The sequence below is a fragment of the Lutra lutra genome, chromosome 17, assembly GCF_902655055.1.
Source record: "Lutra lutra chromosome 17, mLutLut1.2, whole genome shotgun sequence".
NCBI classification, from domain to species: domain Eukaryota; kingdom Metazoa; phylum Chordata; class Mammalia; order Carnivora; family Mustelidae; genus Lutra; species Lutra lutra.
Window position 1 is genome coordinate 41346690 of NC_062294.1, and position 20909 is coordinate 41367598.

Sequence of the window (20909 nt, forward strand, 5' to 3'; positions counted from 1 at the left end):
AGAAATACTGCCAGATTACTTCCGGAAGTGGCTGAATCCACTTCACCTTGTTATTACATCAGTTACAAACAGTTCAGAAATGTTTGCCAGCACGATGGGCGAAGAATGGCATCTGACTTCTAATTTGTGTTTCTGGGGGTAGTACTGGGCTTGAGTGGCTGGAGGACAGCCTTTGCCCATATGCTGTCTTGTGAGTAACTTGCTCACATTCTTCGCACAGTGTTGTGTTTTCTGTTACATTGTTTGTTTTACTTGTGTCAGTCAAGTAAGGTACTATTTTACTGATTTTTAGGAATTAAGAAAGAATAATTCCGGATATGAACCGCCTGTATTTTAGTGTGTTACCTATCATGTGGATTTTAACTGTCTTTGTTGTACAGAAGCTCTAATTTTTCGTGCCCTCAGTTTTACTGATGTTTGCGGTGGCGGGGGGGGTTTGTTTCATATTTTTGTCTCCTAAAGGCCTCCCCAATCCAAGATGTTATATATGTATGTAGCTAGTCTCCGGCTTTTATAGTTTTGTTTTTGTTTAACATGTTTGGATTTTTTTTTTTTTTTTTTTTGGTGACCAGAGTAAAGTAGGCATCTAGGTTCCCTTTCCCCAAATGGATAGCTAGTTGTATTAGTCAGGAGAGTGAACTAGCGCCAATGAGGAAGAATTCCGGCATCCCAGCGGCACAGTAGAGGGTAAGGAAAACCAGGGGGCGCCCAGCTGGCTTAAGAGCGCATGACTCTTGATCTCAGGGTTGTATGTTTGAGCTCACTGGGAGCTGCACTGGGTGTAGAGAGTACTTAAAATAAAAATTAATTAAAGAAAAGAGATTAATAATTAATAAAAGAAAACCAAGAAAGGTACTCAGGACCCCAGCTTGTTCTGCTTCAGTGCACAGCCCTCCTAGGAGGGAATGGGTGGAGGGTGGCGCTGGGGGTGGTTGTGGTTCTGCCTGGATGTCATAGCCTTCACTGCCGCATGGCCTGGCCACCATGGGGCTGGGCAGGGGAAGTCCAGCTTCGGGCTCAGGGTGAAGGGGGAGAGGCACGGGTGAGCCCTGGCCATGTCAGCGCTACACGCTGAACCTGCTCATTAAAGGAAGAATATCTTGGTCAGGTACTCAGTCCCTGTGCAGGCCTGCTCCATTCCCTACTCTGGTTTCATTTTTTCTTTTTTAGACTTTATTTACTTATTTGAGAAAGAGAACGAGAGAGAGCATGAACAGGGGGAGGAGCAGAGGGAGAGGGAGAAGCAGACTTACTGCTGTGCAAGGAGGGCTCGATCCCAGGACTCTGGGATCATGACCTGAGGTGAAGGCAGATGCTTAACCGCCTGAGCCACCTGAGGGCCGCTCTTCTCTGGTTTCTTAGCCATTTGATACTGTTCTGTCCACCCTGTTTTAATTACTCTGACCTTGTAAGCATATCTTGTGTCTGGAAATACAAGTGCCACCCCTTTATTCTTTTCCATTTCTTCAGAATGAACGATACGTTCTCATGACTCAAAAATACAAAGGAGAGGAGCATTTCAGTTTCATCCCAAGCCTCCTACAGTGGCTCTGCCCGCTCCTGGCTCCCTGTTGTCCTGCACACCAGCATTTGGTGGGGGGGGGGGGGCAGGGGAGGAGCACACCCCGGGCATGGCTCATTTAATCTGCATGCACCCCTGTGAGGCAGACAGCTGGGGCCCCTTGTCTCGTAGGTGGGACAGCCAGGCCCAGGGAAGCTGGGTCACGTGGTCAGGCCCATGGAACCTCACCAACATCGGGGGGTCTCACCCTTAAGCATCTGGGGCCATCTGATGAGTTGTTCCTGCAGGGGAAGCCTGTCCGTGCCCTTCTGGAGGGCGTGGTGGGAGGGCCGGAGCAGGGGCTTGCTGTGGGCACTGTGCGGCAGGTGGAAAACTGGGCACACAGCTGTGTACTGATTGGATATAAAACTTACCGTCAAGAGATCCAGAGCTGCAGAACAGCGTATACAGGCGGTGCTGTGGATGGTCAAATGTCCTCAGGCCTTTGGCTTTCCCTACGTGCACATATATGTACATCCTTGCACAGGAAGAGGGCTGGAGGGTTCATACACCCCTGAGAGCACCTCTCTCCAAGGGAGGGAAGGTCAGAAGTGTGGCGTGCCCTTATCTGAACCTTGTTGCTACGGGGATGGTCCCCACCGCTCCTCGACCATGAGCCTCCTAGGTTCTCCCCCGGGAGCCTGGAGGGCCCCCCGTCCTTTGTGTCTCGCTCCCCTCTGTGCGTTGCCTGTCTGCACCCATCTTCTAGAAGGGGTGGCGGGAGGCTCACAACCACAGGGGTCTCGTCTTCATTCCCAGCACCTGGCGTGGAGTGTCACTCTCGGGAAGGGCCCCAGTGCTTTTCTTCTGGGACCGTGAAGCTTGGTTCGGAGTGGAGTCACAGTCTGCTGTCTCCACCCCTATCCCCCAAGACACCGGCCTATTTGCTGTCTCTGTCAGTTTGTCTTGCCCAGTCTAGAACTTCATAGACCTAGAATCTGACAGTTCAGTAAATGCTGTAGTGCACACACATACAGATATGCGCACAGACCATACGCTTCAGCTGCATGCATTCTCGTCACCCGATCAAGGGACACCCCAGCAGCCCACGGCCACTTGTGTCTCCTCCCACTTAGCCTGCCTACCCCCATTCCCACAGCTAGCCCCTCTGCTGGCCTCTGCCGCCGCTGATTACCCTAGCGCTTGGACTTAACCTAAAGGAACTGTGGAGTCGGACTCTTGCATGGACTTGTGGGAGTCCCCCACGTGATTCCAACAGCGGCGGCTGGCTCGTCCTCATCCTCATCCTCGTTGCTGCGGGGTGTGCCTTTATGGGACCACAGAGTATTCATCTCTTCTCTTGTTGGGGACATCTGGTTTTTTACGCTGGGGCTGTCGAGGAAGGATCTAGAGCCAGTGTGGCCCAGCCCTACTCGATGAATGCCATGATGTGTCCAAAGCCGAGGCTGAAGACTGTCTGCTCGGGAAACAGACATGTTTTTTCTTTTCTCCCCCCCGCCCCAGTTCCTTCCCAGAGCTCCTACATGAGATAGGTAAAACCAGGATCAGAACTTGCTTTTATAAACAGGTCCTCATACAAGGTGTGAGGTGTGAGTCTCCCCATGTGTTCTGGGGGCAACAGAGAAGCATTTGAAGAAGGCAGATGAAATGATGCTTCCATGGCCTGTAGCCCTCCTCTGTGTTCTGTGGGTACCCGTGTGCCACCAGGACTCGGGGAGGTCTGGCATGCCTGGCCCCCACCGAGCTGTCTGGCTTTCTGTTCTTCCCTAATTGTCCTTTCCCCTTTATTTCTTTTTCCAGGCTGAAAAGTCTTCCACTAAGGAAGCAGTAACTGGATTCTGCCGTGGCCTGTCCCAGTACCAGATCTCCTCCGTGATGGGAACCCATTGATTGCTCGCTTAATACATTGTACAGATTGTATTTATATGTAAATTCATGCTGTAAAATAATTTTTAAGACCTTGACATTTCAAAGGCTGCCTTGAAAGGTTGCAGAAATTGATTTCTATTTTTAACTTTAGTTAGTGTCAGAGGAAATAATTCAGACTGTACAGTTTAATTAAAATGGAATTTTTCTATTTTCTTCTTGATTTTTTTATTTCCTGAAACTTTTAAAAAGAAATGAGAAATGAAGGGTTCTCTCTGATTTTGTTCATGAAGAAAGCTGAGTCCAGATAAGGACAGTTGGACTTAATTAGGGGCTTGTGGGAGAGAAGGAGGTGGTTGTTTCCCTGCTTCTCAGGCACGGGGCTCCTGCCTCTCGTGGTGGGTGGTGGTGGCCAGGAGCCCAGTGGGTGGCCCAGCACCAGCATCAGTCCTAGCGGGTGGCCTCAGCCTTTCCGGGTAGATGTCACCAAAGCGTCCCGGACAGTCTCCAAGAGCAAGAGCCAGGGAGTGCGTGCCCACACCCTGGGTCCCATAGTCTCCAGGTCCTTGCTCTGCAGCCCTGGGTCCCCGCTTGGGTGCTGCCTCATCAGCACTGATGAGACCTTTGAGAAAAGTGCAGGGGTTCAAAGTGACATTATAGAAAGAGCAGAACAATTTCCAAAGTAAAAAGAAGGAGAAAATCGCTTCTACTTCTACTACCCAGAGATGATAACCCTTAGTATTTGGGAATATCCAAAAAGAAAAAATATTTTTTCTTTTTAAAGATTTTATTTATTTATTAGAGCAAGAGAGAGCATGAGCAGGGAGAGCTACAGAGAGAGGGAGAAGCGGGCTCCCCGCTGAGCAAGGAGCCCCATGTGGGGCTTGATCCCAGGACCGTTGGATCATGACCCCAGAAGAAGGCAGACGCTTAACTGAGCCACCCAGGTGTCCTCACCCAGTCTTTTTCTGTCAGTGACGCTGCTACCCAGCTAGAGGTGACATTTGTTCCCTGTCATTAATAGCCGTGACAGATATTTCCTTCATGCTCTTATATATTGTGTGTCCCCGCCCTGGACAGCTGCATCTGAATTCATCCAGGGCCCATTCCGTAACTTAGTGTCCATTTCTCTGTTGTTGACACCAAGTGGGTTGGCCAGGAGTCCCCGCACAAGCAGAGGGCTACCCAGAAACCATCCCGGGAGACGGAGCCAGGAAGAGCCAAATGGAGGCCGTGGGGATAGGGCTGCTGGTTTCACACGCTTGGCCTCAACCCTTTTATGCCTGGACTCAAACCCCGTTTTTCTGGGAGTGAGCGTGCTCGGCGTGGAGAGGACGCAGGGGGATCGCAGCGCCCGGGGAGGGCAGGTGATTCTGTGGAGACGGGCGCAGGGCGCAGGCGCACGGCGCCGCCGTTCCAGCCCGGCTGGGCGCTGGGTATTGGGTGCCAGCCACCAGCAGGCTGGGCTCTGAGATGGCCTCCCAACCGCCGTCCGCCCCCTTGTGCTCGGAATCCCTGGATGATGACCGGAAGACAGTGTCCGAGCTGCGTAGAGTGAAGCTGCCGTTGATGCCCTCCAGCGACCTTGAGCCCCTCTTCCGCAAGCTGCCGGCTGTGATCAGGGCCTGTGGCCGCTTCAAGCTGTTGACTTTGGAGGCGCGCCAGAACCGGCTGCTGGCTCCCCTTGACCCCCTAGAGGTCAGCAAGGACTCTCCACCACCCGAGGAGCACCCGAAGTCTGAGAAGAGGTTCTGGGGCGACCAGGAGACCCTCTCCAAGGTCAGACCACAGGGGTGGGGGTGAGGAACGCAGACTTGAACCCCATACGTGGGAGATCGCAGTGAGCTGGCTAAGGGGAACCGTGGGGAGCCACTTGGTTTTGCCAGGGACCCCCAGTGAAGCCCCTGGGCTGCTGTCTCTGCGAAAACAAGGCTGTCCTGGGGGGGATAGTGTTCCAAAGTGGGGGGTCCTGACCCCACCCAGATTGTGGTTCTGGCTGAGCCTTCCAAATGTCCCCGTGGTGACATTGCCAAGTGCATACCCCAGGGACAATGAAGGAGCCCTCCCTACCCATGAAGCAGTTAGGTCCAGAAGCAACAGATCAGCTTGAGATGCTTGGCTTTGTGGCTGGCCCTCAGGACACCTGGGAGCAGAGCCCGCAATGAGGATTGTTGACTGGCTGTGTGATCTCTTCCAGCAAAGTGTGTGTCAGCGCTTTTAGTCATGATATTTATTCTGATTTTCGAGTAAAATTAAAGGACAGCACAGAAGTTCTCAATAGAACACCCCCAAGATTCAAATTCAATAGACTTCAAATGTTCTTTTTTTTTTTTTTAAAAGTAGGTCTCCCTAACATAGCAGCCTTGCCCTCACTGCCCCATTTCTCTCTACAGAGGCAAGAAATGTTTCTAGGTTCTTCTGTATCCCTACAGAGATAATTTATGCATTTCTGAGTATATACATGTATATCTCCCCCCTTCCCTTAGACCCCTTTTGCACATAGTTTTAAAATTTTTGACTTAGCGTATATTAGAGATCTTTCCATATCATAAAGAAGCAACTTCCTTGTTCCTTTTTACTGGTAGTATCCCACCAGCTGGCCGTCTTCTAATGACTTTAACCAGTCTCCTGTGGATGCACATGCTGGTGGCTTATGATTTTTTTTGACCTAAGATTTTTGTGACCCATGAAGAAGACAGAAGTTGAGAAGGTCTGTGACTTCTCCCAGAGGAAAGTTTCTGACCTAAGCGTTCTCTACCTGACCCAACTGCTGATCCCCAGCGAAGGCAACAGAAGGACTTTTTCTACAGACCTGCAAAGACTCAAGAAATGATGCTTCTCTTTGAGGACAAAGTTACTCAGGGGAGCTCTCCAGCAAACAGAAAAAAAGAGAAAAAATCTCCCTCTGCAGCGCCCCTCACCCCTGTGCTCTGTTTTGCAAATGGTTCATCCCCCTGTTGTCCGCCTGCCATGTGACCTGTGACATCAAGGCCTGTATGGCCCCTCTAGGCCCTGAGCTGGCCCTGCGTGCTGGCTGTGGGACTGCCATGCCACCTCCCCTAGGGAGCCGGAGCCTGCCATGCCCATGAGCCCTGGACTCTCGCTCCCGACCTGGGGTCTTTCCCCTCGGTTCCCACTGGCTCTGCAGTGCCTAGATCAAGGCCCAACGAAGCTATGATGTCTTTATTGATCAAGTGAAGGAATGCTACGTATATTAAAAAAAAAAACTGATTTTTTTTGTGGTTTTTACAAAAAGTGGACTGTCCTCTATATACCATTTTTGTTAGTGCCTCCGAATATGTCTCTGTGTATTTGGAACATCTCTCCGCAGCACCTCGGGGGCTCTTTCCCTAGTGAACCCCGAAAGTACTATGCCCAGAAAAAAACACGGAATGGGCATCCCCAGAAAGGATGATGGGGTTGATGGATGCAGCCCACCCCGTTCCTGCTAGTTTTTTTTTTTTTAAAGATTTTATTTATTTATTTGTTTGACAGAAATCACAAGGAGGCAGAGAGGCAGGCAAAGAGAGTGGGAAGCAGGCTCTCTGCTGAACAGAGAGCCCGATGCGGGGCTCGATCCCAGGACCCTGAGATCACGACCTGAGCCAAATGCAGAGGCTTAACCCACTGAGCCACTCAGGCGCCCCCCTGCTGGTTTTTATGCCCATAATTAAGCTCTGTTTTTTGCCATGAGAGAATGAAGACACGAGTTGGGCCTGGAGACCAAGGCAGCTGCAGAACATGGAGCTGGAGGTGGCCACCCGACGACCAGGGATCCAGGCACCCACAACAGAAGGGGTCGCATCTGGAGGACACACATCCCCTGCACACCATGGAGGGTGGGCAGTGGACCATTTCAGGCTTGCTCCTTCTATCCCCCCTCCCTTCTAAAAATACCTCTTTATTGAGATGTAGTTCACACAGTGCGCAGTTCACCCATATAAAGTGTGGGGTTTCAGCGTATTCCCAGAGTCCTGCAACAGCGCCACATCACTGTAGAACACTTCATTGTCTGGAAAAGAAGCCCCATCCCCATTTCTCCTCAGGCCCTCCTCCTAGTTCGAGCCAACCACTGATTCTCTCTCTATAAAGTTGCTTCTTCTAGAACTTTCCTAGAAAGAGAACTAAACAGCATGTGGGCTTTTGTGACTGGCTCCTTTTCCCTCCGTATAATGTTTTCGAGGCTCATCCATGCTGCAGGAGGTACTCGTACCTCCTTTAATTAAAAGTCCATATATACGCGTATAATAAACACATATTCTATGGATCATAAATAGACTTTGTTCTTTAGAGCAGTTTTTGGTTCAGAGCAAAGGTGAGCAGAAGATGGAGAGATTTCTTGTATCCCCTGCCTCCACACATGCATGGCCTCATCAACATTCTCCACTAAGTGAAATACATGGAAAATTGACAATCCTACAATGATACCCGAAGTCCGCAGTTTACCTTACAGCTTCACTCTGGGTGTTGTACGTTGTGTAGGTTTGGACAAATATATGCCAATGTGTACAGTCATGTTATCACAGAGAGTAATTGCGTTGTCCTAAAAATCCTCTGGGCTCTGCCTGTTCTCTCTCCAAAGCTCCCAACCCCTCGTAACCACTGATCTCTGTACTGTCTCTCTAGCTTCCAGAATGTCCTATATCTGGATGCATACATTATGTGGGCTTTTCAGACTGGCTTCTTTCACTAGTAATTTCATTAGTAATTTGAAGTCTGCTAATGAGTGTCCTGAGTCTATGAATGAATGTACTGAATCTTTCATTAGTAACGTGCATTTAAGTTTCCTGAATGTGGGTTTTTTTTTTTTTTTAATGACTCATGTATCTTTTCATGGCTTGGTGACTTCTTTATTTTTAGGGCTGAAAAACATCCCATTATTTGGATGTACCATAGTTTATTTATCCATTCACCTGCCAAAGGACATCTTCAGGTTTTTCAAGGTTACTTCCAAGTTCTGGCAATTATGGATAAAGCTGTAAAAACATGCCTGTGCAGGATTTTGTGTAGACAGAGTTTTAAACTCCTTTGGATAAATACCAAGGAGCATGATGGCTGCATTGTATGTGAAGAGTATGTTTGGTTTTATAAGACACTGTCAAACTGTCTTCAAAGGCGCCTGTACCATTTTGCATCCCCACCAGCAATGAATCAGAGTTCCCGTTTCTCCACGTTTGCCAACATTTAGTATTGATAGTGTTCCAGATTTTGGCCTTTAAGTATGTGTATAGTGGTATCTTTTTTTTAAAGATTTTATTTATTTATTTGACAGAGATCACAAGCAGGCAGAGAGGCAGGCAGAGGCTCTCCGCTGAGCAGAGAGCCCAATGTGGAACTGGATCCCAGGACCCTGAGATCATGACCTGAGCAGAAGGCAGAGGCTTAATCCACTGAGCCACCCAGGCACCCCTGTGTGTAGTGGTATCTTACTGTTGTTTTAATATGCAAACCCCTGATGACAAATGATGTGGAACATCTTTTCACATGCTTATTTGTAAAATAATATGTAATTCACATGTATCTTTTTTGGTGAGGTGTCTGTTAAGGTCTTGGCTCATTTTTTTTTAATTGGTTGGTTTATTTTCTTATTAAACTTTGACAATTTTGGATGATAATCCTTAATCATATGTGTCTCTTGCAAATGTTTTCTCCCAGGCTGTGGTTTGTCTCTCATTCTCGTGACACTGTCTTTCACAGCGCAGAAGTTTTCAGTTTTTATGTCCAGCTCATCAGTTATTATTTTCATGGACTGTGCCTTTGGCATTGTATCTAAAGAGTCATTGCCATACCCAAGATCACCTAGATCTTCTATATTATTACCTAGGAGTTTTAAAAATTTACATTTTGCATTTAGGTCTGTGATCCATTTTGTGTTTTTGTAAAGGATGTAAGGTGGATGTTTCAATTTAGTTTTCTACATATGGATATCCAATTGTTCCAGCATCATTTGTTGAAAGACTATCATTTCTCCATTGTATTGACTTTGACCCTTTATCAAAGAGCAGTTGGTTTTATTTATGTGGATCTGTTTCTGGACTTTCTATTCTGTTCCATTGATCTGTTTCTCTGTCCTTTCACTAGTATTACACTGTCTTGATCACTGTATCTTTTTTTTTTTAAGATTTTATTTATTTATTTGACAGACAGTGATCACAAGTAGGCAGAGAAAGAGGGGGAAGCAGGCTCCCCGCTGAGCAGAGAGCCCGATGCAGGACTCAATCCCAGGACCCTGAGATCATGACCTGAGCCGAAGGCAGAGGCTCTAACCCACTGAGCCACCCAGGCACCCCTTGATTACTATATCTTTAGAGTAAGTCTTGAAGTGGTGTAGTGTCAGCACTTTGTTCTTCTCCTGGATCTTTTGCCTGTCCACATAAACTTTATAATCACTTTGTCAATATCCACAAAATAACATTTTGGGATTCTGATTGGGATTGCATTGAATTCATAGAACAAGTTGGGAAGAACTGACATCTTGACAATATTGAGTCTTCTTATCCATGAACATGGAATAGATCTCCGTTGATTTAATTCTTTGATTTTGTTCATCAGAGTTCTGTAGTTTTCCTCATATAGCTCTTACACATATTTTGTTAGATATATGCCTAAATATTTAATTTTGTGGGGTGGAATTTAAAATTCCACTTGTTTGGGGTGCCTGGGTGGCTCAATTGGTTAAGCGTGTGCCTTCAGCTCAAATCATGATCCCAGAGTCCTGGGATTGAGCCTTGCATGGGGAAAAAAATCCCTGCTCAGCGGGGAGTCTGCTTCTCCCTCTGTCCCTCCCCCTGCTTGTGCTCCCTTTCTTTCTCTCTCTCTCTCAAAAAAATAAAATCTTGGGGCACCTGTCATTAAGTGTCTCCCTTCGGCTCAGGTCATGATCCCGGGGTTCTGAGATGGAGCCTTGCATCAGGCTCCCTGCTCTGCGGGAAGCCTGCTTCTCCCTCTCCCCCTGCTTATGTTCCCTCTCTCACTGTGTCTCTTTCTGTCAAATAAATAAATAAAGTCTTTTAAACATTTTTTAAAAAATCTTTAAAAAAATTCCACTTGTTCATTGCTGGCATAGCAAAAATTGATTTTTGTATTTTATATTAATCTCATATTCTGCAGTCTTGCCAACTCTGCTGTTAGTTCCAGGAGTTTTTGTTGATTCTTTTGGATTTTCTACGTAGGTGCTAATGTCATGTGTTCATTAAGACAGGTTTGTTTCTTCCTTCCCAATCTTATACCTCTTATTTTGTTTTCTTGTCTTATTGCATGAGCTGGAAGTCCCAGGACAGTGTTGAAAAGGAGTGGTGAGAGGGAAAGCCTGTGCCTTGTACCTGATCTTAGTGGAAAGACAGAACTTCTCATCATTAAGTATGATGTTAACTGTAGGGTTTTTGTAGATAGTCTTTGGCAAGCTGAGAAGTTCCCCTCTATTTTTAATTTGCTGAGAGTTTTTACCATAAATGGCTATTGGATTTTGGTCAAATGCTTTTTCTGCCCCTATTGATATAGTCATGTGATTTTTTCTTTGTTAGCTTACTGATGTGATGAATTACATTAATTGATTTTTGAATAACGAAGTAGACTTGCACACCTGGGATAAATCCAACTTGGTGATGATGCATAATTCTTTCTATACATTGTCGGATTTAATTTGCTGATATTTGTTGAGGATTTTTACGTCTATGGTCATGAGAGATAGTAGTCTGTAGTTTTCTATGGTCATGAGAGATAGTGGTCTGTAGTTTTCTTTTCTTCTAAGTGTCATTATCTGGTTTTAGTATTAGGGTAATGCTAGCCTCACAGAATGAGTTAAGAAGTATTCCCTCTGCTTCTATCCTCTAAAAGAGATTGTAGAGAATTGGTATAATTTTTTCCTTAAAGGTTTAGTAGAATTCACTTGTGAACCCATCTGCGCCTGAACTAATTACCTTAGTTACTATTTCAATTTCTTTATTACATAAACACCTATTAGGATTGTCTAATTTTTCTTGTGTGACTTTTGCCTAATTGTGTCTTTTCAGGAATTAGTCCATTTCATTTCAAATTTGAAATTAGTCTATTTCATTTCAGGTGATGAAATTTGTGGAAATAGAGTTATTCATAAAACTCCTTAACTATCTTTTTAATGTCAATAGAATATCTTTCATTTCTTTTTTTTAAGATTTTATTTATTTATCAGAGAGAGATCACAAGTAGGCAGAGTGGCAGGCAGAGGCAGAGAGAGGGGGAAGCAGGCCCCCTGCTGAGCAGAGAGCCCAATGCTGGACTCGATTCCAGAACCCTGGGATCAGGATCTGAGCCAAAAGCAGAGGCTTAACCCACTGAGCCACACAGGTGCCCCTATCTTTCATTTCTGATACTAGTATTGTGTTATCTCCTTTTTTTTTCTTACTTAGCTTAGCTAGAGGCTTATCAATTTTACTGATTTTTAAAAAAGAATTTATTTATTTGAGAAAGAGAAAGCATGAGTGGGATAGGAGGGGCAGAGGGAGAAGGAGAGGCAAACTCCCTGCTGAGCAGGGAGCCCAACCCAGGGCCCGAACTCAGGACCCCAAGATCATGGCCTGATATGAAGGCAGATGCTTAACCAACTGAGCCACCCAGGCATCCCTTAATTGATCCTTTTTAAAGTACAGTTTTTGGGTTCATTGATTTTTCACTGTAAATTTCATGCTTTCAGTTTAATTGGTTTATGCTCTAATTGTCATTGTTTCTTTTCTTCTGCATACTTTGCATTTAATTTGCTCTTCTTCTTCTATTTTCCTAAAGTGAAGGTTTAGATGATTGATTTTAGATCCTTCTTTTTTATAAATGCATTCATTGTTATAAATATCCCTCTAAGGACTTCTTTCATTGTACCTGACAAATTTTGATTTCATATTTTAATTTCGTTAGGTTCAAAACATTTAAAAACTTCTCTTGAGATTTCTTCTTTGAACCATGTGTTATTTAGAAGTGTGTTGTTTAGGGGCGCCTGGGTGGCTCAGTCAATTAAGTGTCTGACACAGCTCAGGTCTTGATATTGGGGTCATGATTGTATAGTTTCTATTTTTTTTTTAAATTTGTTAAGGTGTGTTTTATGGCCTAGAATGTGGTCTGTCTTGATAAATGTTTCATATGAATTTGAGAAGAATATTTATTCTGCTGTTATTGGAGGAAGTAGTCTGTAGATCTCTATTACATTCAACTGGACTGATGGTGGTGTTGTGTTCTACTATGTCCTTGTTAATTTTCTGCTTGCTGGATCTGTTCCTTTCTCATAGAGGGTGATGAAGTTTTCATGATAATGGACTCATCTACTTCTCTTTGCAGTTTTAATAGCTTTTGCCTAACATTTTTGGTGCTCTGGTGTTAGGCACATATATGTTAAGGGTTATTATATCTTCTTGGAGAACTGGCCACTTTGTCATTATGAATGCCCCCTTTTACCCCTGATAACTTTTCTCACTGTGACGTCTCCTCCATCTGAAGTTAATATAACTAGTCTTGCTTTCTTTCAATTAGGGTTAGTATGGTCTATTTTTCCTCCACCCATTTACCTTTTTTTTTTTCTTTTAAAGAGAGAGAGGAGTAGGAGCAGAGGGAAAAAGAGAATCCTTTTTTCCTTTTTAAAGATTTTATTTATTTAATTGACAGAGAGAGACACAATAAGAGAGGAAACAGAAGCAGAGGAAGTGGGAGAGGGAGAAGTAGGCTTCCCGCTGAGCAGGGAGCCCGATGCGGGGCTCCATGCGGGGCTCGATCCCAGAACCCTGGGATCATGACCTGAGCTGAAGGCAGACACTTAACAACTGAGCCACCAGCTGCCCCTGGAAAGAGAGAATCTTAAGCAGGCTCCTAACCCAGCATAAAGCCTGGCATGGGGCTTGATCTCACAATCCTGATCATGACCTGATCTGAAATCAGGAGTCAACACTTATCTGACTGAGCCACCCAGTCTCCCCCATCCTTTTACATTTTTTTTAAAAGAGTGAGAGAGAGAACAAGTGAAAGTGGGGGGGGAAGGGGCAGAGAGAGAACCTCAAGTAAACTCCCTGCTGAGTGTGGAATCTGACGAGGGGCTCGATCTCATGACCCTGAGATCGTGACCTGAGCCGAAATCAAGAGTCAGATGCTTAACCAACTGAGCCACCCAAATGCTCCTGCTTTTAATCTGAATCTAAAGTGAGTTTCTTGTAGACAATATATCATTGGGTCCTATTTTTTCATCCACTCTGACAATCTCTCTTTTAATTGGTACATTCAGACCATTCAAAGTGATTATTGATCTAGTTGGATGAATATCTGCCATATTTGTTACTGTTTTCTATTTGTTGCCTTTGTTTATTGTTCCTATTTTTGTCTTCCACTCTTCTAGCTTTTGAGGCTTTAACTGAGCATTCAATGTGATTCCATTTTCTCTCCTTTCTTAGCATATCAGATACAGTTTTTTTTCTTTTCTCAGTGGTTGCCCAAGAATTTGCAATATACATTTGCCGTTAATCCAAGTCCACTTTCAGACAACACTATACCACTCCTGGGTAGTGTCAGTAACTTAAAATAACAAAATATTTCTAAGTCCTCCCTCATGTCCACAGTATCATTGCTGTCACTCATTATATATGTATGTGTGTGTGTGTGTGTATATATATATATATATATATATACATACATATACATATATAATATACACATAATCATATGTTAATTATATAACATGTAATATGTTGCTCTTATAAGACTATATATCATATATCAATCATATATAATACATTGTTGCTTTTTTTTCATTATTGCTATTATTATTTTGAACAAACTTAGATCAATTAAGAATAAGAACAAAGATTTTATTTTACCTTTACTTATTCCTTCTTTGGTGCTCTCCTTGCTTTGTGTAGATCTGAGTTTCTCACCTATATCATTTTCCTCCTCTCTAAAGAAAAGTTGACATTTCTTGCAAGACAGACTATTGGTATCAAAGTTTCCCCAATTTTTCTTTGTCTGAGAAAGTATTTGTCCTTCACTTTTGAAGGATAATTTCACAGGATACAAATTTCTAGGTTGGTGGAATTTTCCCCTCCTAATACTTTAAATATTTCACTATAGTCTCTTCTTGGTTGCATGGTTTTTGAGATGGTGGATGTGATTCTTTGCTCCTTTATAGGCAAGACATGATTTTCTTCTAGCTGCTTTCAGCAATGTCCTTTTATCTTAAATTTTCTGGATCTTTAAAATGATATGCCTAGGTATAGTGGGGTTTTGTTTGTTTGTTTGTTTGTTGCATTTATCCTGTTCCATGTTCTCTGGGCTTCCTAGATCTGAGGTTTGGCATTTGAAATTAATTTGGGGGGGCTTCTCAATCATTATTGTTTCAAATATTTCTCTTCCATTCTATCATCTCCTTCTGGTATTTTCATTGTGCATATATTACACTGTTTAGTTCTCCCCTGGTTCTGGCAAATTCTGTTTCATTTCTTTAAGTGGTTTTTTTTTTTTTTCTGATTGCTTTTCAGTTTTGAAGGTTTCTATTGATATATCCTCAATCCCAGAGAGTCTTTCCTCAGACATGTCTAGTCTAATAATGAACACATCAAAGATACTCTTGATCTGTTATGGTGTTTTTGATCGCTAGCATTTCTGTTTGGTTCTATCTTCGAATTTCCATCTCTGCTTACATTGCGTGCTGTCTACTACATTTCTTAGAGCCCTTAGCATATTAACCACAGGTATTTAAGTTCCTGGTCTGATAATTCCAACATCCTTGGCACATCTGGGTCTGGTTTTGTTTTTAGGTTTGTGCTTTCTCTTCAAGCTATGTTTTCTGCCTCTTTGGATTGCATTTTTTTTTTCTTGATATCCAGACATAATGTATTGGGTAAAAGGAACAGCTGTAAATAAGCCTTCAGTAACATGATGCTACCATGTAGTGGGCAGAGAAGAAGTCTACAGTCCTATGACTACAACTCAGTCTTTCAGTGGGTCTCTGCCTCAGGCTTGTGAATGTCATGGGTGCTTTTCAGTCTGCACTTCCTCCCCCCCCCCCAAGGTTAGGTGGGATTGGATGGCTAGAGCGGCTGGGAGCTGGGTATTTCCCTCCCTCTATGTGTACAGCTAGAGGTGGCAAGGGTTGAATATTTCCCTTTCCCCAGGTCAGGTAGGCTTTGATAATGCTGCATGGAATATTTCAAAGCAATTCTTTACCCCGTCTTCCAGCCACTGTGAGGACCAGGTTTGCCACTGGAGATAACGCTAATATGAATGTGAATGAGGGCCCTCATGGCTGGGTCCCCCTGGAGTTTTTAACTCTCAACGTTATCCATGCTGCACCCCCAGCAACTTGTCTGTTACAGGTCAGGTTTCCCGATCCTGGGCCTGGTTCCCATGGAGGTCGCTGCTCTTGGATTTCTGTCCTATAACATGGGATTCTTTGTTTTTGCCCATTTCTGCAATTTTGAGGGCAGCAGTCATGAATCTAGGAAGAGTTGTTGATTTCTCAGTTTGCTCGGCTTTTAATTAGTTGTGCAAATGGAGCAGTGGCTTCCAAGCTTCTCGCATGGCAGCCCAGAAATCAGATGTCCTTCCCTCCTGTCATATTGCTTTGTCATATTTCATTGTGGGAATGTCTTATTTTACGTTCATCAGTGGATGGATAGTCTAATGGTTTCCATTTATTTTATTTTTCCAAATAATACTGCTGTGAGTATCTATTTTCAAATTTTTGTGTGGACATGTTTTCATTTCTGTTAGGTGTACACTTAGAAGTGAAGCTGCTGGATCATATATGAATACATACGTTTTAACTTTTTGAGGAATTCCTGAACTGTGTTCCAAAGGAACGGCACCATTTGGATTCCCACCAGCCATGTGTGAGAGTTTGAGTCCTCCACATTCTCACCAACACTTGTTATTATCTGACTTTTTTACTGTAACATCCTAGTGGATATGGTGGATATGAAGTGTATCTCAATATGGTCTTTTTTTCCCCTTTAAGATTTTATTTATTTGAGAAAGAGACAGAACACGTGAGCTTGGATGGAGGGAGGGGCAGAGGGAGAGGGAGAAGCAGACTCCCTGCCAAGCAGGGAGCCTAAACTGGGGCTGGATCCCAGGACCCCAATATCATGACCTGAGCCAAAACCAGATGCTTAACAGACTGAGCCACCCAGGTGCCCCTCAATTTACAATTGATTTATATTTTTGTAATAGCTAATGATGTTGACCACATTTCCACGTGCTTAGAGCTTATTGACATACCTTCTTTGGAGAAATGCCTATTCCGATGTTTTGCCTATTTTAAAATCGGGTTTTTTTTTTTTATTGTTGAGTTTTGAGCGTTCTTTCTGTATTCTAGATACAAGTCTCATCTGATAAACGATTTCCAAAAGTTTTCTTCCACTGTGTGGGCTGTTTTGTCACCTTCCTGATAGTGCCCTCCGAAGGGCAAGGTTTTTAATTTCGATAATGCCCAGTTTCACATTGTTGCTGCTGCCGCCGCCTGTGCACGTGGCGTGGGAGCTGAGGAAACACTGTCTAACAGGAGTTCCCGGAGATTTACAACTATGTGTGCATCTAAGAGTCTCGTGGTTTTAGTTCTCACATTGAGAGCTTTGATCCATCTTGAGTTAGTCTTTGTAGATGGCGTGAGGCAACAGTCCAACTTCATTCTTTCGCAATGGATTTTATTTGTCTCAACACAATCTGTTGAAAAGACAAATCTCTCCATTTTCAATCACTTGGCCCCCTTGTTAAGGAAGCAAGTGACCTAAAACATGAGGGCTTATTTCTGGATTCCCAACTCTGTTCCACCCATTCCTATGTCTGTTCTTAGGCTAGTAACTACTGTGTCTTGATTATGGTCACTTTTTTTTATGTGATAAGGTTTGAAATTGGGAATTGTGAGTACTCCACCTTCGTTCTTTTCCAGGAGTGTTTTGGCTATTTTGCTGTCCTTGAGCATGCATATAAGTTTTCGGATTAGCTTGTCTGTTTTGGAAAGGAGGTCAGCTGGGATCTTGAGGGGACACTGCTGACTCTGTCGATCATCTTGGAAGGTATTTTCATCTTGACAATAGTAAGCTAATAGCTAATCCTTGAATATGGGCTGCTTTCTCATGTCTCTGGGTCTTCTAAAATTTCTTCCAACAATGTTCTGTGATTTTCAGAGTATAAGTTTTACACTTGTATTTTTTAATTAAATGTATTCCTATTCTGATGCCTTTAATGGAATTTTTTAGTGCTTTTTTCCCAGTTGTATAGAAAAATGATGGATTTTTTGTTATTAATTCATATTTTGTAACCTGCTGCACTCATTCAATATCTCTCTTTTTTCAGATCCCATTTAAAATTCTGAGGGGACACAAGGACCTTGTGAGCTCCTGTAGCTTCTGTGTGGATGACACGAAGTTCCTCAGCTGTTCCCATGACAGTACCCTGAAGCTGTGGGTAGGTGGCCTGGTGTGGGTGGGATGAGAATGTCCCAGGAGGGGAGAGGAGCTGGGCCCCATCTTATGGAGAGTTTCCAGATGCTCAAGAATCCCTAAGACTTGGAGAGAACTTTCTAAGCAAAATGCAGAAGGAGAAGACAAGTGAGGGTTCAACCCTAGTGTCAAGCCCTTGGAGTGAGATGAATTTAAAGCGGTTGCTGCGGCCTGTTGATTTGGAAACAGTAGGAGTGGGGGATGGGGACCCCTGGCGGGACTCTGCCCCCTGCCCCACCTACTGTTGGACAGTTCCCACTGTGCCTGGGATCTCTGAACTGTGGCCTCTCTTTGGGTCTCCTTCTCATTTGGAAAATTCACTTTCATTCACAGGGTTGGTATGGCCAGGCCTAGGTGGTCACAGAGGACGGAAAAATGGCCAGGCCAGGGACCTGTCCATGAGGGCTGGTTGGGAGGGGCAGGCTTGAGTATGGCTCAGTGCCCCAACGTCCCAGAAGCGGCACAAAGAACAGGGATGTGAGATGGTTAGATGAGGTTGCAGAGATGTGGCCACTGAGAACTCTTTCAAAGCCTCTGGGCATAGCCAGCAGGTGCTGGAAGTCCTCTCTGGGGGTATTGCTGGTCAGTGAGGAGGATGAGGGAGCGGGGATAGGGGATGGCATTGGCCCTCAGGGGCCAGGCCACAGATGACTGTGTGCCACCTCTACTGGCTTCTGGGGCAAGAGGGGATAGAAAGGAATCTAGGCTGGTTCCTGGGTTCTGGTGTGGGTAATCAGGTGAAGGATAGCTCCTCGCCTTCCAGATGACCACACTGGTCATCTTCTGGGTCATCAGTGGGTACCAAGGCCAGGCAGATGAGGCAGGAGGGTTTGGGGATGGTCCAAGTTATTCAACTGTGTGACTCTGGCTGGTCACGTGACCTCCTGGCCCTCCCTGAATATCTCCTGGTCCAGCTCGTGCTGGGACTACCCCAGGGCCTGCCTGGCCCATGCCTGGCCCCAACAGGCATCCATTCCTCACCTCGGCTGCGGCCCACGAGCTCCTTCTGGGAACACTTTCGGTTCCTCTGAGAGTCTTAAAGCCTTTCCCAACCCTCTGGGGAGACTGAGAAGCCAGGGGTGAGGGGCTCTGTGGGTTGTCATCACCCACGTGAGGGGGAGAACAGCTTACAAGTGTGCATCGTGCTTGGCCAGCTCAGCTCCCCCCCCCCCACACACACATTCTTCTCACCTTTTGAACTAGTGGAAGGACTCCCTTTTGGGCCAAAAGTCTCTAAAAGGGGAGATCTGCCTGTTCTGGGGCCAAAAGCTTCTCGTCTCTAAAAGGGGAGATCCACTTGTTTTCTCTTGTTGTCCCAAGATTAGAGACCATCCACTGAGATGTCCCTGGTTCCGCATAGTGGCCGGGTGCCTGGCCCACACCAGTGTATCCAAGATACAGTCGCTTCAGCCTGTCCCAGTGTCCCAATACCAGCCTTGTTCATGGCCTTGCCTGCTTCTGCCAATTTCCCCAGGTCCCTCCCTGGGCCTCCATGCCCCGAACCCTGGCCCCCACCAGAGTCACCAGTTGTCTGCCTTGGCTAGCCCCACTGACACCTCCTCCAAGAAGTCCTTTTTCCTCTTCCTAGTTCTCTTTTCCTCACCTTTGCCCTTTTTTTTTTTTTAAAGATTTTATTTATTTGACACAGAGAGAGATCAGAAGTAGGCAGAGAGGCAGGCAGAGAGAGAGGAGGAAGCAGGCTCCCTGCTGAGCAGAGAGCCCGATGCGGGGCTCGATCCCAGGACTCCGAGATCATGACCTGAGCCGAAGGCAGCTGCTTAACCCACTGAGCCACCCAGGCGCCCCTCAGCTTTGCCCTTTGAATGGCTCCTCCCATGGCTCTCCCTGCCCCAGTGCAGCTGCCATTCCTGAGCCCTCTCTGCCATTGCCCGGTACACTGCCTTCTCCTGTTGCCAAAATGTCCCCCCTGCTTCTCCCTCCTCTCCCCACTCCTGTCACCTCCCATCTCCTATCCCTCCTCTTGGGCCCCATCCAGAACCCAAGCATCTGATTTAATCTTTCGGAAGCTCCCTTCATTCTCACTGTGGACCATTGTGAATAGTTTGCAAAGTCCATACATGTATGAAGAAGCTGGGGAAAAAATCATTTCTTTTTGAGAGAGAGAGAAAGAGAGAGTGGGGGGACAGAGGGGCAGAGGGAGAGGGAGAGAGAATCTCAAGCAGATTCTGTGCTGAGTGCGGAGCCTGAAGTGGGGCTCAGTCTCACAATTGTGAGATCATGACCTGAGCCGAAACCAAGGGTCAGATGCTTAACCGACTGAGCCACACAGGTGCCCTGGGAAAAATCATTGTTAATCCAGTATCCCTCTAATGTATTGGCATGCCTCTTTCCAGTCATTAAGAAATAGCAACTTTGGTGGTTTTTCTCACAACTCAGAAGAAAAACAAGAACCATCATTTCACAACTCTGGAGTTAAGTGCTACGAGAATGTTGGAATATAAGTTTATTTTTTTCTTGTTTCCACATGTATACCCATGTTTACGAAATTGAGACCATTAAGAAACACTTTATATAACCGTTTCAAACTTGAGCTGTGGGTATTGTCACATTTCCCTATTTTCCAACTATTTATTGGGGAAAAAAAGCCCCTCTTTTCCCTTCATTTAAACTCTGACCAGTCTCCTACCCCCTCCCCCGCCTTGAATTATCTGAGTCAATTATCTGAGTCCGTAGAGGGGTTCTTGCCTCCCAGTGCCAGGTGAAGAGGGCGCTTATTTACTTCAAGAAACATTCAGTACGAAACAGAGACATTTCCACTGCTTTAGATTTCCCTAACAAAATCTGGCTTGTTTGCCGTCTGCCTCTCGCGGAAGAATTCTCTTCACAGCAGTGCACCTGTTCCAACAGGGTTCTCCGTCTGCGGGTGCTGTTCCTTGTCCTGGCCAGCAGGTGTCACTATCAAATGCTGAAGCTGCACATGGACCCTGCGGGGCGCAGGGCTGCCCTTAGCCTGACCGGGGACTTTGCAAAGACGGGAGTCCCAGGCCCTACAGTGATCGTTTTCTTGGTTCCATGTTTGTGCTAGAGTCACGCACCAGCCAGGGAGGCTGGAT

The 20909-nt window shown here is 45.3% G+C and overlaps 2 protein-coding genes across 3 annotated transcripts in view; both read left to right on the forward strand.

The window, feature by feature from the left end:
* Positions 1-3614, forward strand: part of GPATCH1 (G-patch domain containing 1) — a 45633-nt gene extending 42019 nt beyond the window's left edge. The window contains exon 20 of one of the 2 annotated variants that reach the window (XM_047711987.1): positions 3323-3613. In XM_047711987.1, the coding sequence (XP_047567943.1) occupies positions 3323-3353 (31 nt within the window). In that variant the 3' untranslated portion in view covers positions 3354-3613. Of the gene's footprint in view, positions 1-3322 lie in introns of both variants that reach the window. The other variant, XM_047711988.1, reaches the window with a different exon arrangement.
* Positions 3615-4613: 999 nt separating this feature from the next.
* The window catches only part of WDR88 (WD repeat domain 88), a 42557-nt gene continuing 26261 nt past the window's right edge, over positions 4614-20909 (forward strand). Inside the window, exons 1-2 of the mRNA XM_047712304.1 lie at positions 4614-5167; positions 17690-17800. Of these exons, the coding sequence (XP_047568260.1) occupies positions 4862-5167; positions 17690-17800 (417 nt within the window). The 5' untranslated portion in view covers positions 4614-4861. The remainder of the gene's footprint in view (positions 5168-17689; positions 17801-20909) is intronic.